The 13,083-nt window shown below is 43.2% G+C and overlaps 1 protein-coding gene across 6 annotated transcripts in view; it reads left to right on the forward strand.

The window, feature by feature from the left end:
• Positions 1–13,083, forward strand: part of PITRM1 (pitrilysin metallopeptidase 1) — a 36,846-nt gene that overhangs the window by 5,235 nt on the left and 18,528 nt on the right. For 4 of the 6 annotated variants that reach the window (XM_023193135.2, XM_026454789.2, XM_023193136.3 and 1 more), the window contains exons 3-14: positions 496–602; positions 1,565–1,716; positions 2,415–2,529; positions 2,608–2,704; positions 4,052–4,212; positions 8,103–8,229; positions 8,497–8,585; positions 9,398–9,526; positions 10,140–10,253; positions 10,758–10,854; positions 11,224–11,358; positions 12,549–12,687. In XM_023193135.2, coding sequence (XP_023048903.2) covers positions 496–602; positions 1,565–1,716; positions 2,415–2,529; positions 2,608–2,704; positions 4,052–4,212; positions 8,103–8,229; positions 8,497–8,585; positions 9,398–9,526; positions 10,140–10,253; positions 10,758–10,854; positions 11,224–11,358; positions 12,549–12,687 — 1,462 coding nt within the window. The remainder of the gene's footprint in view (positions 1–495; positions 603–1,564; positions 1,717–2,414; positions 2,530–2,607; positions 2,705–4,051; positions 4,213–8,102; positions 8,230–8,496; positions 8,586–9,397; positions 9,527–10,139; positions 10,254–10,757; positions 10,855–11,223; positions 11,359–12,548; positions 12,688–13,083) is intronic. The other 2 variants (XM_026454790.1, XM_023193140.2) reach the window with 2 other exon arrangements.

The following is a 13,083-nucleotide window of genomic DNA, read 5'->3' on the forward strand; positions in this document are numbered from 1 at the left end:
GGGCACTCAGCAGACGTTGGAAAGGGTGCTGTGTTACTTAGGTGCAGCACAGTACCGTGGGAAGGGCAGACACCAGGGTGAATCCTGGCTCTGATTTGGGCAGCTTATGTCATCACCCTGAGCCTCAGGTTTTTCATCTGTAAATGAGGATGAGAAATCTCCCTCACAGGAGTATATGTGACATGATTAGAAAATGCCTAGCCAAAAAAAAAATTAAAAATTTAAAAAATAAAAAAATAGAAAAAACCTAGCCAGTAATAAGCACTCAAAAAATATATATATACAGACATTCTCATCTGCCTTTTTTAGGTCTTACTTTCCTTGTTTGTAGGATAAGGGACTTGGACAGGATGGTTCTGTTCTCTCCAGCTGTGAAATACTGGCTTCCTGGCACCATCTAATTTCAGGCAGAAAAGCCAGTTTTTTCAGTGTGTCGAAGATCACCATTTCAAAGGCCATTTTGTTTAACTGGTCGTGTTTTTCTGGTTAACTCAGGTGACATCTGTTCCCGAGCTGTTCCTGACGGCAGTGAAGCTCAGCCACGATGACACAGGAGCCAGGTATTTACACCTGGCCAGAGAAGACACGAATAATCTGTTCAGGTACGTGGTGCATTGTAAGAACATGGTCTTGAACATTTTATTTAAATCAGGGATGTCCAATCTTTTGGCTTCCCTGTGCCACATTGGAAGAACAACTGTCTTAGGCCACACATAAAATACACTAACACTAAGGACAGTTGATGAGCTAAAAATAATAAATAAATAAAGGACCACAATGTTTTAAGAAAGTGTAGGGATTGTTGTGTTGGGCCGCATTCCAAGCCATCCTGAGCATGCAGACTGCAGGCTGTGGGTTAGACAAGCTTGATTTAAAGCACTGACTGTACATTACGTGGTTTAAAATACCATCTCACTAGTATTTTTATTGACAGAGCATCTTTTTGTTCTGTTTTGTTTTTGAAACGGAGTCTCGCTCTGTCGCCCAGGCTGGAGGAGTGCAGTGGCCGGATCTCAGCTCACTGCTGAGCTCCACCTCCTGGGTTTATGCCATTCTCCTGCCTCAGCCTCCCGAGTAGCTGGGACTATAGGTGCCCGCCACCTCGCCTGGCTAGTTTTTTGTATTTTTTAGTAGAGACGGGGTTTCACTGTGTTAGCCAGGATGGTCTCGATCTCCCGACCTCGTGATCTGCCCTCCTTGGCCTCCCAAAGTGCTGGGATTACAGGCTTGAGCCACTGCGCCCGGCCACATGACAGAGCATCTTGAAAAATAACGAGAAGCTTACACGGACTTACGATCTCATCAAAATACAATTTTATAGTCTGAATCAGTGATTTACATTAGAGTTGGAAAACCGTGTGTCAGAGGATGGTGGTGTCAGAATGATGATTTCTAGTAGCCTGAGGTGATGATGCGTCTGGGAACTGTGTCCACAGCACTAAGATGAACGTTTTGCACTCTAGTCATTCTCCTTCCCTAGCGTTCCGTTCCATTCCCCTTCCCTGGCCTTCCGTTCCGTTCCTTGTTCCTCCCCTTCTCTAGCGTGCTGTTCCTTCTTCCCTAGCGTGCAGTTCCGCACCACTCCCATGGACAGTACGGGTGTTCCTCACATTCTTGAGCATACCGTCCTTTGTGGGTCTCGGAAATATCCGTGCAGAGACCCTTTCTTCAAAATGTTGAACCGATCCCTCTCCACGTTCATGAACGCCTTCACAGGTAAGACCAGCATCCTGAACAGAAACCGTGTTTGGGTTTGCCAGGCACCCACTGGAATTCAGTTAGTTTCTGAGAAGGGATGAGCGGAGTGGGCAATTAATGTTCTAGAATAATTTTTACCTCTCTCTAGTTGAAGGACTTTAGAAATTTCATCCTTCAGGAAAGCCATATGGTAGCGAGATTATAAAAATTTGCGTTTTAATAAAAGGTACGTGAACTTTTCCCAGAAAGGTTGAAAACAATTTTGGGGATATCGCTACAATGCCAGGCCTCCAGAGTTACCACGAACGTTGATGTTTGACTTTTAGTAAGGCTGACGCTAGTGGAGAGGGTGACGATGAACAGTGCACTCTGTGAAGGAGTGACATCGAAGAGCAGGTTAAATCCACGCTCTTACAGAATGAGGTTGTCTTTGTAGACGTGTGAAAGTCTCTGGACTTGAGAGAGTTTAGATGTTTGCTGAAGAAGGACCTGGTGCCCATTGAGTTCAGATCCTGAGACCGGATGGGAAAGCCAGCACTCGGGGTGATGAGTTGGGACAGCTGCTGCGGTCAGGGGCCAGAGCATGGAGCCACTGCCCCATATCAAGAATAACTACAACTTACTGTCCTAGGACAAAGGGGAAATGAGGCTTGAGATTCAATAATTTTAGTAGAAATCTGTTATATTTTACAATTTCACTTTTCATTTGTACCCAGCTAGTGATTATACTCTGTATCCATTTTCCACACAAAATCCCAAGGACTTTCAGAATCTCCTCTCGGTGTATTTGGACGCCACCTTTTTCCCATGTTTACGCGAGCTGGATTTCTGGTATGTCATGAGTGATTAACTAGTTGGTGCAGACTTGAGTATTTGAGTCACTGTCAGCTTATAATTATTTGTCCTCAGGCAGGAAGGATGGCGGCTGGAACACGAGAATCCTAGCGACCCCCAGACGCCCTTGGTCTTTAAAGGAGTCGTCTTTAATGAGATGAAGGGAGCGTTTGTAAGTTTTCTTCCTTTTTTATGTTGTGTTCAGCTTACCTTACCCATGGACAGCACCATGATACACACACATCTGGAAGATGGTTGATTTTTATTTAATATTCTCATTATAGGTGACATGTTCTTGAATTAGCTGGGGTCAGTGCTGTAAGCAGAAGCCAGGGGGTAGCGGGGCCAGGCTGCTCAGACTGCTGTTCTTCCCAGCAGGTCTCAGACCATGTCTGACGACCCCCGTGTATGATCTGCAGCGAGAGAAACGCTATTTTCATACCACTATCAACACATTGTCTTTTTCACTCATTCTTGCCCAAGTACATGGTGTACTTTCTAGAGGCTGTGTGGCGAGGTGTGTGACACGCAGCAAGCTGGATACAGAGCAGATGGGGGAGTCCAGCTTCACCTCTGAGCCAGACACTACAGAGGTTTGCAAAAAAGGCAACACAGCATCACTCTAAGTAGTCAGTTTTTCACTTTGTTATGAGAAGTATTTTTCAAACATATTTATATTAACATGTAATGATGGCTTACCTTAATGCATATTTTTTAAATGTCTCAGCTTTAATTTAGAATATAGAAAAATTATATAAACACACACAGGCACCTACACGGGCAAAAAAAAGCCCACATAATCAAAAGCTGTTTGGGTCCTCATCAAAACCCATTTCTGCCTAGTGTTCCATTATTGGAATCCTAAGCTTGTGAGAGTTATTTATATCCTACAGCTCAAGGTCATTGCCAAGGTCTGAAGTTTTACAAAAAAAATTGCAACCTCAGGCATAAATGGGTTAATTTTTCAGCATGTAAAGGAGTCTTGAGACCATTTTGAATTAAGAGCCGCTGTCCTGGGCCCGTGTCTTCATGTCCCCTTGTGACTTTGACAAGCTGCCTGTGCTGGTGTCCCCGAGGCTCGTGGGTGGCCTGCTCTCTGATTCCCGTAGCCCTCCTCAGCGGGTGAACTATTTCTTACCTTTTCATTCTCAATCTGGTGGTCTTTTCTTCCAAGGAGTCGTCTTGAAACTCAAGTTGGGGTGACAGCTTCTCCTCACTTCCCTGGTGGCTGGTGGGCAGACCTGGTGATCCCGCCAATTTACAGCCCTGGCTATGGCTATGCATTTGTTGCAACACACATCAAAAAGTCCATTGTTCTCAGTTCTTGGGTCCTGTGCATGGGTGACGAGTGATTGAGTGATTGGCCTTTTTTTTTTTTTAACCATTAGAACAGTTTTATTTGCAAAGTATTACAGGCATATGCACCAGAATGTGATCAGTTGGGTACATTGTAAGTAATGTAGCATGTGTGTATTATTTTACATGTATATATTCTTATTTATTTATTTCACGTTTCAAGACAGACAATGAGAGGATATTCTCCCAGCACCTTCAAAACAGACTTCTTCCCGACCACACATACTCAGTGGTCTCCGGGGGTGACCCACTGTGCATCCCGGAGCTTACGTGGGAGCAGCTTAAGCAATTTCATGCCACTCACTATCACCCAAGCAATGCTAGGTAATACTTTGTTGGAAAAGTTTGATGGTGGATTGTGAAAAGTTGACTTGTTTGTGTTCTTCCTATTTCATGACGTGGCGTCTCACATTTAGCAATGCTTAAGAAATAACTAAGTGTAGGTAAGATTCTTGGCCTAAGTGTGCCTGTCTTACTTGGACATTGATTTTGGACATTTACAATGATAGCCTTCAGTGGGCTCAGCATGGTGGTTACAAACACGGCGTTTAGAGCCCCCCAGAGGAGGGTCCTGGCCCCACAGCTTCTTGCCTCACATCCAGCTTTGTTGCGTAGAGAGTGGGGGTGCGTGGATGGCGCCCACCCCAACCCAGGGTGTGCGAAGCTTCGAACCTCTCCTTGGCACAGGGAAGTGCTCTACCGATAGTGGATGCAGTCACAGAACCTTAATTACATCCTCACTTTCTGTTACATCATTTGTTTCTTATGTCACTAATATAAAGTCATTATAATAATATATGTATTATATAAAACACTAATAATTTACATATAAATGCTAATGTAAAAACATATTTGCAAGGTTAGTTTATGTAAAAAGAATTGTGAAAACTTTCAATCATACAGAAAAGTAGACTAGGATAATGAGCCCCTAAATACTTATCACGTAATAGATATCCTTTTCCTTGTGAAGTTTTTGGAAGTAAATTATAAATGTCATCATTTACCCCTAAATATTTGAATTTGTGACCCTAAAACATGAGGATTTTTTCTTACATGAGCTAATGCCATTTTCAGTTTTAATAGAATAAAACATACTTTCATAAAACTGCCTATTTCTTATTCCATATTCAAATTTTCTAGTTGGCCCCAAAGTGTTTGTTGCACAAGGTCTCACAGATCACACCTGGTCGGCCCGGGTCTCTCCTGGGCACCCTCTCGGACGGCAGAGGAGTGTGCAGGCCGGGTTTCCTCCGGGCGCTCTCACTCTCCAGGTGTCCTGGCTGCTCCTGTGTGGTATTGGGTGCCATGTTCCTCTGTTTCCTGAGAACTGGAACTTAGATCCAAAGACTTAGTTTGAGTCAGGCTGCGCCTTTTTAAGCAGAGTCCCTCGTGGGGAGCTCTGCATAGATGGCCACATCCTACCACTGTGTGAGGCCTGCTTGCCTCCACTGGGGGTCTCATGCCAGCAGGGTTCATGCTGAGAGTTGGCCACTGTCTTGTGAAGATCTGCTTTTTCCCTTCAGCCACAGACCATCTGGTGCACTTGAATTTCTGGTGTCCTGTGATAATGAATTCCTCATCAACCTATTAATGGTTTTCATATTCATTGAGGATTATTGCCTAAATCATTTATTAGAGTTTGTGAAGTTTTCAAATTCTGTAATTCTTCATTTGTTTGCTGGACTTCTTCAAAGAAGAGCTCCACATCAGCTGGGGCTGTGGGGTTATCTTGAAATATGGCTCTGTGGAAAAGGCAGGGGTGGCTGCTCTTCCTGGGAAGTCCAGTTTGAGGAGGAGGGGTGGTGCAGGAACTACCTCTAATGATGACAGAAGAGGCTGTCTTTTTTTTTTTTTTTTTTTTTAAACACAGGGTCTGGTTCTGTCCCCCAGGCTGGAGTACAATGGTATGGTCTTGGCCTACTGCAGCCTCAGCCTCCTGGGTAGCTGGGACTACAGGTGTGCACCCCCATGCCCAGCTAGTGCTTATAGTTTTTTGTAGAGACAGAGTCTCGCTGTGGTGCCCAGGCTGGTCTCGATCTCCTGAGTTCAAACAATCTGCCCACCTTGGCCTCCCAAAGTGCTGGGATCACAGGTGTGAGCCACTGCGCTCAACATGGAGAAGAGAGTTCTTTCTTTTCTTTTTTTCCCCCAGTCTTCTTTGTTTTGTTTTTTAGTACCACTGTGACCTCATAAATATTTCTGTATATGTATATATTTGAGACTATGTGATCAGATGGAATTTATTTCTTTATTTTTTTTTGAGACGGAGTCTCGCTCTGTCGCCCAGGCTGGAGTGCAGTGGCCGGATCTCAGCTCACTGCAAGCTCTGCCTCCTGGGTTCCCGCCATTCTCCTGCCTCAGCCTCCCAAGTAGCTGGGACTACAGGTGCCCGCCACCTCGCCCGGCTAGGTTTTTTGTATTTTTTTTAGTAGAGACGGGGTTTCACCGTGTTCGCCAGGATGGTCTCGATCTCCTGACCTTGTGATCCGCCCGTCTCGGCCTCCCAAAGTGCTGGGATTACAGGCTTGAGCCACCACGCCCGGCCTGAATTTATTTATTTTTATGCCCACATTTGCCCCAGTTGTTGGCCCATTTTGGTCTCACTTCTTTGGTTTCTACGCCCCCACCCCCACCTCCCTAACGCATGCACAGCCAGGCCCTCCCTGCTCCAGAGCCTCAACTCTGTTTCCCAGGGAGCTCTGATTTCTGTGGCTAGTGGGGAAGGGCCTTTGGAGAGTAGTATCTGGACACTAGGGGTGGTGATTGCTCCTGGATTCTCTCAACCCCGAGAGTGTAAAATTTGTGTCTAAATTCTAGAATGAGAAATTTCTGAAGGTTCTTTAAGATGCTAGTTCCGCCGGGCGCGGTGGCTCAAGCCTGTAATCCCAGCACTTTGGGAGGCCAAGACGGGTGGATCACGAGGTCAGGAGATCGAGACCATCCTGGCTAACACCGTGAAACCCCGTCTCTACTAAAAATACAAAAAACTAGCCGGGCGAGGTGGTGGCGCCTGTGGTCCCAGCTACTCGGGAGGCTGAGGCAGGAGAATGGTGGGAACCCGGGAGGCGGAGCTTGCAGTGAGCTGAGATCCGGCCACTGCACTCCAGCCTGGGCGACAGAGCGAGACTCCGTCTCAAAAAAAAAAAAAAAAAAGATGCTAGTTCCCCAAACCTTAACCATAGCTTAGGCAACATAGTAAAGAAAAAGATAAATTCTGTCATTGTAACCTGTTTCCTCTGGTTGAATAAATGTGTTATCTTTATTAACATGTATAACCTTGAACTTGTTGCCAAAAATTGAGTTTTGTGAAATTGTCAGTTGGATTACTCTATTACTGTACCTAGGGTTATAAAGTATTTTAACAAATACCTCATTTGGTTTTTGTCACATCTCTAGATGAAGTTTAAAATGAAAGATCAATTTCTAGCTAGGTGTGGTGGCTCATGCCTGCAAATCCAAGCACTTTGGGAGGCTAAGATGGGAGGACTGCTGGAGGCCAGGAGTTTGAGACCAGCATGGGTAACAGTGAGAACCTGTCTCTAAAACTTAAAAATTAGCTGGCTGGGCGTGGTAGCTCATGCCTGTAATTCCAGCATTTTGAGAGGCCGAGGCGGGGAGATCACCTGAGGTCAGGAGTTTGAGACCAGCCTAACCAACATGGTGAAACCCTATCTCTACTAAAAATACAAAAATTAGCTGGACGTGGTGGTGGGCACCTGTAATCCCAGCTACTTGGGAGGCTGAGGCAGGAGAATTGTTTAAACCCAGGAGGCGGAGGTTGCAGTGAGCTGAGATTGCATCATTGCATTCCAGCTACTCAGGAGGCAGAGGCAGGAGGACTGTTTGAGCCCAGGAGCTTGAGGCTGCAGTGAGCTGTGATGGTGCCACTGCGCTCCAGCGGTTACCTGAAGCCAGGAATAGCACCATGCCCTGTGATGAACGTTGAATTTATAAATTAGGCACAGTTAGAGGTTAACAACAACAATAATAAAATAGAACATTTATAACAGTATACTGTAATAAGTTACGTGAATTTTGGTCTCTCGAAGTTCTGTGATATTTTTGGACCTTGGTTGAGTAAAGGTGACTGAAACCGAAAGGCGAGACCTTGGGTAAGGGGCACTCCTGTGTACTGTGTTTCAGTGAAAAAGACAGCACTTGATCTCACATCTTTTAAACTAAAACAGACTAATTATGTTTCCTTAAAATTTTAGGTTCTTCACGTATGGTAATTTTCCATTAGAACAGCATCTGAAACAAATTCATGAGGAAGCACTGAGCAAATTCCAGAAAATCGAACCAAGCACCACGGTGCCAGCTCAGACACCCTGGGACAAGCCTGTGAGTGCCCCACCATGTTTGTGTCCTGCCTGGTAAATATGTTGACATGAGGACTTGGACTGGGTGTTCATGATGGGATTTCAGAGGCTGTCATGGTCGGTACAGAGTATGGGAGATCTTTTCAAACCAAAAGAATAGTTATTTGTTTGAAAAGAAAGTTAACTTAGCGGAAAGCATGTTTCGGTCCATTTTGTGTTTCCAGATAACGTAGAATAGTTAACAACTGTCAGACACTATGGCTACTCACAAGGTCATGTCGTTTTACAGAGGCAATTCCAGATAACATGTGGCCCGGATTCATTCGCTACAGATCCCTCTAAACAAACAACCGTCAGCGTTAGCTTCCTCTTACCGGAGTAAGTATATGCTGTTAAAGCTCATACAAGACAAAAACATGAGGAAAATATTCCTATTAGAAGGTTCAGAAGTGAGTTCTACAATTGAATGTAAATTAATAATTAATACACAGTTAGGATTCAGGGGTTAAGTGGATTTTAGGAATAGAGAACAAAACGTCAAAGTTTTTAATAACATCCGAAATGGTTTTTGAGGAAAATCATTTTTGATAGCCCTCTGGAAGAAAAGTAATTTACTTATTGTATTTCAAAGCTTTCTTCCTACAGAGAAAAGACTGCCTCAGACCAGCCATTGCTCACATTTTGAGGTCACAGGTCCCTTCGAGTGTGAGAATGGTACTATGAACACGCACCTTGGCAAAATATACCACATACAAAACTTTGTAATTCCGGTGGTTTCACGAGAGTAGGTCAGAACCGTGCCGGGGGGTGTTCAGGAAGGGAAGGCTCTGGGCCCTCCTGTGCTCAGGCTGCAACTCTGTGGCTGGCACCTCTCCTGGCTTGTTCCTTGTCTCCTTAATGGTGCTGCCACTGTGCCTGTCATTTAAATCACGTGTGGAAAGTGCCTGGCAGGCTGTCACATGGTGAGCATTTCATGTGCAGTGAAGTTAATTTTATGGTTTGTGCCCCGCCTCAAAAATCCCAGTATTTAAGGGAAATTCTCTTTTGCTCATAAAGTTGTTAAAATAAATGTTGAAATGCAAGAATTTCTGGAAAGATGTGTGGTGATTCTAAATAAAATGTGCATAAGGGCCAATAATTTTCCCTTTTCTCTTACATTCCCCCCCCTTTTTTTTTTTTTTCCAATGCAGCATCACCGACACATTTGAAGCCTTCACATTAAGTCTTCTGTCTTCACTCTTGACTTCTGGGCCCAATTCTCCCTTTTACAAAGCCTTGATTGAATCTGGCCTTGGCACAGACTTTTCTCCTGATGTTGGGTGAGTTTATGATTAGATTAGATCAGTAGTTCTCATTGGTTGGGGGCAGTTTTGCTCCTTCACCTCCACACCCTGTCCCCGCCCCACACTTGACAGTATCTGGACCATTTTTGGATTTTTGATGGCTATAACTGGAAGATGGTGGACCAGGAAGTTGCTGAGTGTCTCACGGTGCACAGGATGGCTGCCCCCATCAGGGAGCTCTGGATGAGATCCTGGATCCAGTGCTAGCCATTTCTGTCCCCTCAAGGGGGCGTTCGTCCAAAATAAAACACCCAGCACAAAGGCAGCTTTTCCAGGGCCTCAGAATGTCATGCTGTTGTCTCTTACAGGTCAGGTCATTAAGTATTAGGAATCTTTAAAATGTTGTAAAACTCAGCAGTTCTCTGTTTTGATATTCTGCCATAACTCAAAAGTTTAATTTTTAAAAAAAGATGTAAAAATGACAAAGATGTACATGGAACCAATTACTTGAGAACACTGCTTGAATGCACTTTTCAGTGGAGGGGCTGGAGTTTGAAGCGCTGCATTCTGATCTTTAAATCAAGCATATTACGAGGGCACGATGAATGCGTCTGGATTCCAGTGCATCATTTCTGGTTTTGTCTTCTAGATATAATGGCTACACGAGGGAAGCCTACTTCAGTGTTGGCCTCCAAGGGATTGCGGAGAAAGACATTGAGACAGTTGGAAGCCTCGTAGACAGAACGATTGATGAAGTAGTTGAGTGAGTGTGGCTTATTTGTAACAATCTGCTTTCGTTCCTCCTTTCTGCGTGCTTTTTGGGAGGAGCTGAGCCTGATCCATTGTTTGGGCCTTCCCTCTGTCATATAATATGCATTTGTTCATATTTAGTTGTTTAAATGTTATCTCTGCTACCATTTGTTTCTAAAACTCTTCTCATCTTAGGTTTTTGTTTTGTTTTGAGACGGGTCTCGCTTTGTCACTGAGCCTGATGTGCAGTGGCATGATCTCAGCTCACTGCATTTTCCTCCCCTACCGGGCTCAGGTGATCCTCCCACCTCAGCTTCCCACGTAGCTGGAACTGGGGTGCACACCACCATGCCCAGCTAATTTTTGTATGTTAGAGATGGGCTTTCTCTATGTTGCCCAGGCTGGTCTTAAACTCCCGGCCTCAAGCAGTCCTCCTGCCTTGGCCTCCCAAAGTGCTGGAATTACAAGCATGAGCCATTGTGTCTGGCCCATCTTTGTTCTTCATTATATTCTTTAGGAAAGGATTTGAAGATGATCGAATTGAGGCTTTACTTCATAAAATTGAAATACAGATGAAACATCAGTCTACCAGCTTTGGGCTGATGCTGACATCAGTAAGTGATTTCTCAACAACAAATTTACTTTTATAATAGACGTTTTGTCTTGTTGCTAGCTTAATTGGCTTTTTTGATATTTTTATGTGAAATAGATTACTTTAAATGGGTAAGGATTTACAACTAGTAATCTGTTGGTTATTTCCTAAACATTATTTCAGCCTGTGGTTTTTGTTTTATTAGAACAAAATAGAGCTAAAGTAAGTTTTTTTGTTTCTCCATCCAAATAATTACATGACTTTTGTTATAAACGATCATCTGTGGTATATTTAAACATAAACTAGGATCTTAATATCAAGTCTGGGCTGTTTGTGGAGGTTGTACTGTGTGGTACCAGCTGCATTGTGGATGTGGAAATCTTCCTTCCAGTACATAGCTTCTTGCTGGAACCACGACGGGGACCCTGTGGAGCTCCTGAAGTTGGGAAATCAGTTGGCTAAATTCAGACAGTGCCTGCAGGAAAATCCAAAATTTTTGCAAGAAAAAGTAAAACAGTATTTTAAGGTAAGAAAGTTGGATAATTCATTTCTCTAATTTTGAAGTTGAATTTTATACTAATGAAAGGAATATTAGGAACATAATCTATACATTTAAGTAATTTCTGTTAATGGGTGACTTAATTTCTAATTAAAAATTTAAATGCTTACATTAACTTTATTTTCCAGATTGTAATGCAAGTTGATAATTTTTTTAGGTGAATGTCTGTGTGCATTTTTAGTATGTGAATATGTGTATGTTTGTGTGTGTGAACAAAATATTTGCATATATTGTTCTTTTCTTAGTAGAAGAATATAAAATAGGGGAACAGTCACCCAAATGTAATGAATCTTCCGGTTTTCATGAGTGAATACTTTTGATGCTTGTGCATTTGTTTTCTCAGATTTTTGGGCAGTTGTGCTTGGTTGCCTGTTCCTTGCTTTGTACTCATTATTATGGTAGAACTTTAAAAAAGTGTTCCCATGGTGGGAAAGACTGTTGTCTACTTTGAAGGGGAACTCTCCAGTAGGTTCCGTTGTTTTAGGCATGAGATACGATTTAATAACATGACTTGCAGTTTCTCTCAGCTATTGTAAGTTATTTTCCATGAACTTTCTGGTGTCTTCTAGTTATCTTACCTCTGTAGTATTTTATATGGAAGCATCTTGTGCATGTGTAGTGTTTTTAATTGTTGAAACAAGGAAAGTACATGAAATAACCTAACGTTTATTTTTATATTACATCAACATGTGTTTTGTTCTAATAATTTATAAAGTATTGAATGGAAAATATAGTTCTAGCCTTTTAGAAGTTAATAGTAGAATGAACACTAGACAAAAAATAGAATTCTGTATTAACTTCAATTTAGACTAAAATCCAAGATCTATAGTACTTAAAAGTGCAAACCTTTTTACAGCTAAGATGTAGTGAAAATGTTTAGTATTGATATGTTTAAGACCTAATGATAATAGTAGAATAATAGCATTCATGAATTCTGTAACTACTACTACACAGGCAGGTATGGTGGTAAGCATTTTATAAGACTTGTGTACTTGCATCGACAAAACAACTCTTGAGGTTCGTTCTATTATTACTGTTTTTAAAGTAGAAAAGTGGAACCACAGGACCAAGAACACACCAGCAGAAGCTTGTTGAGTGTTAGGTTGTAATAAGATCTTGTTTTCATTTGGCTTTTGTTGTTGCTGTGGTTGCTGCAGAATAACCAGCATAAGCTGACTTTATCGATGAGGCCAGATGACAAGTATCATGAGAAGCAGGCACAAATGGAAGCCACGAAGCTCAAGCAGAAGGTCAAGGCTCTGTCCCCCGGAGACAGGCAGCAGATCTACGAGAAAGGTCAGAGGCTTCCTTCCAAGCCGGCGAGGCCTGACCTGCACTCAGGCCGAGCACACTTGTTAGTGAGTTAATAGTTGGAGACAAGTGTTATTTCGACCAGCAGGTGTCCACTGGGCACCGACAGAGCTCACGTCGGTGCAGCGGGTTCAGATAGTTTCAGAAAATTGCCCTCATAGCTCAGTAGGAAAGACAGGAGTCACTGAAAAGAAGTAGCTTAGAAAGATGTATTTATTTTACAGATTTTGTAAATACTTTGTATTTATCAGGTGCCATAACGTGCCAGTACCATTGTTATGTTGCAGTGCATGTTGCATGGCCTGTGGGCAAAGTGGACAGTGAGAGCTGTCTGTTGGGAAGAGGCCTGTCTCAGGCATAGAGGGTGTGTGTGAGCCGCAG

This window comes from Piliocolobus tephrosceles, chromosome 9, assembly GCF_002776525.5.
Source record: "Piliocolobus tephrosceles isolate RC106 chromosome 9, ASM277652v3, whole genome shotgun sequence".
NCBI lineage: Eukaryota > Metazoa > Chordata > Mammalia > Primates > Cercopithecidae > Piliocolobus > Piliocolobus tephrosceles.